Source organism: Acanthisitta chloris, unplaced genomic scaffold (assembly GCF_000695815.1).
Source record: "Acanthisitta chloris isolate BGI_N310 unplaced genomic scaffold, ASM69581v1 scaffold14692, whole genome shotgun sequence".
NCBI classification, from domain to species: Eukaryota; Metazoa; Chordata; class Aves; order Passeriformes; family Acanthisittidae; genus Acanthisitta; species Acanthisitta chloris.
In genome coordinates this window covers 28,413-29,547 of record NW_008661181.1, presented here as the reverse complement: position 1 = coordinate 29,547, position 1,135 = coordinate 28,413, and the positions used below count along the sequence as shown (strand labels likewise).

The window sequence follows — 1,135 nt, the reverse complement described above, 5'->3', positions numbered from 1 at the left end:
GAGGAGTCCTGCATGCAGCCTGGAGGGTAGTTGTTAATTTTGTGGGTTTTCTCCAGGAGACAGACAGGCAAATCTTATCAGCCCTCCTTGAGAAAGAAGCTGAGGACCAGTGTGGGCAGAGTGCACAGCAGGGACAGGCAGTGGCAGACGTGGCCTGGATGAAACGTGTCATTGAGGAACAGCTCCAGCTGGAAAAGGAGAGGGAAGCAGAGCTACAGACCATTTTTAGGTGAGTCTGTTCACCTCTGAACTTCAGCTGAAGAGACTCTGTGTGCTGAGTGTTCCTGATCAGAGGGTCTCTGAGAGGCAGATAAGCTTCCTGCCTGGGAACACACATGAAGAGAGGCCCCAGTGCCCCTCTGAAGCACAGGATGGCTCCTCTGTGCCCAAATATAGCATGGGCAGTACAGGGTAGACAGGGTTTTAACCTCAGAGATAATTCTTCCTCTCTCCTTTAGAGAAGAAGCTAGAAAACTGTGGGAGAAGAGGAAAGAGCAATGGGAAAGAGAGAAGATAGCCAGAGATTGCCTGATGACAGAGGTGATGCGATGACCTTTCTGGATGAGGTCTCTTGGCTCATTCCAGCTGTAACCCTCTACCCTCTGCAGAATTACAGCCTTCCCTACCCCAGGTGGAGTTTTTCTGCTTGACTGATGTTTTCTGGGAACTGTTCACCCACCTTCTCTCTCCCTTCACACAGGTCCTTGTGGGCAGACAGCGCCAGATCCAAGAGAAGATGGAGCTAAACAGACGTGCCCAGGAAGAGTCCATAAGGTATCGAGAGCAGCTGATCAAAGAGCTGGAAGAGGCCAAGGAGCTGAGTCGGAGGAAGAAGGAGCAGGAGGAGGAGCTGCAGGTGGGCTGAGCTTCCCAAATCCCTCCTGGCTGCTGGGGGTGTCCCATGGTGGTGACACCCCCATGGCTCCGTGCCCAGGTGACAGAGCAACACCTGCAAGAGGAGGAGGAGGAGGAGGAGGAGGAGCTGGTGCAGCAGGAGGCCGAGCACAGCCGTGGCCACAGGGTAGGTCACTCATGGGTCACCATGGCCACGTGGGTCACTCTGACACACGAGACCATGACCGAGGGTGACAGCACCAGGCAAACACGGTTCACATTGTGTCTGACCTGCACCTGA

The 1,135-nt window shown here is 54.3% G+C and overlaps 1 protein-coding gene across 1 annotated transcript in view; it reads left to right on the top strand.

Annotated features, from left to right (window-relative positions):
* Nucleotides 1-1,135, top strand: part of TCHP (trichoplein, keratin filament binding) — a gene marked incomplete at its 5' end in the record, with an annotated part of 3,548 nt that extends 2,413 nt beyond the window's left edge. The window contains 4 exons of the mRNA XM_009070138.1: nucleotides 57-229; nucleotides 459-540; nucleotides 701-856; nucleotides 935-1,135. Of these exons, the coding sequence (XP_009068386.1) occupies nucleotides 57-229; nucleotides 459-540; nucleotides 701-856; nucleotides 935-1,135 (612 nt within the window). The remainder of the gene's footprint in view (nucleotides 1-56; nucleotides 230-458; nucleotides 541-700; nucleotides 857-934) is intronic.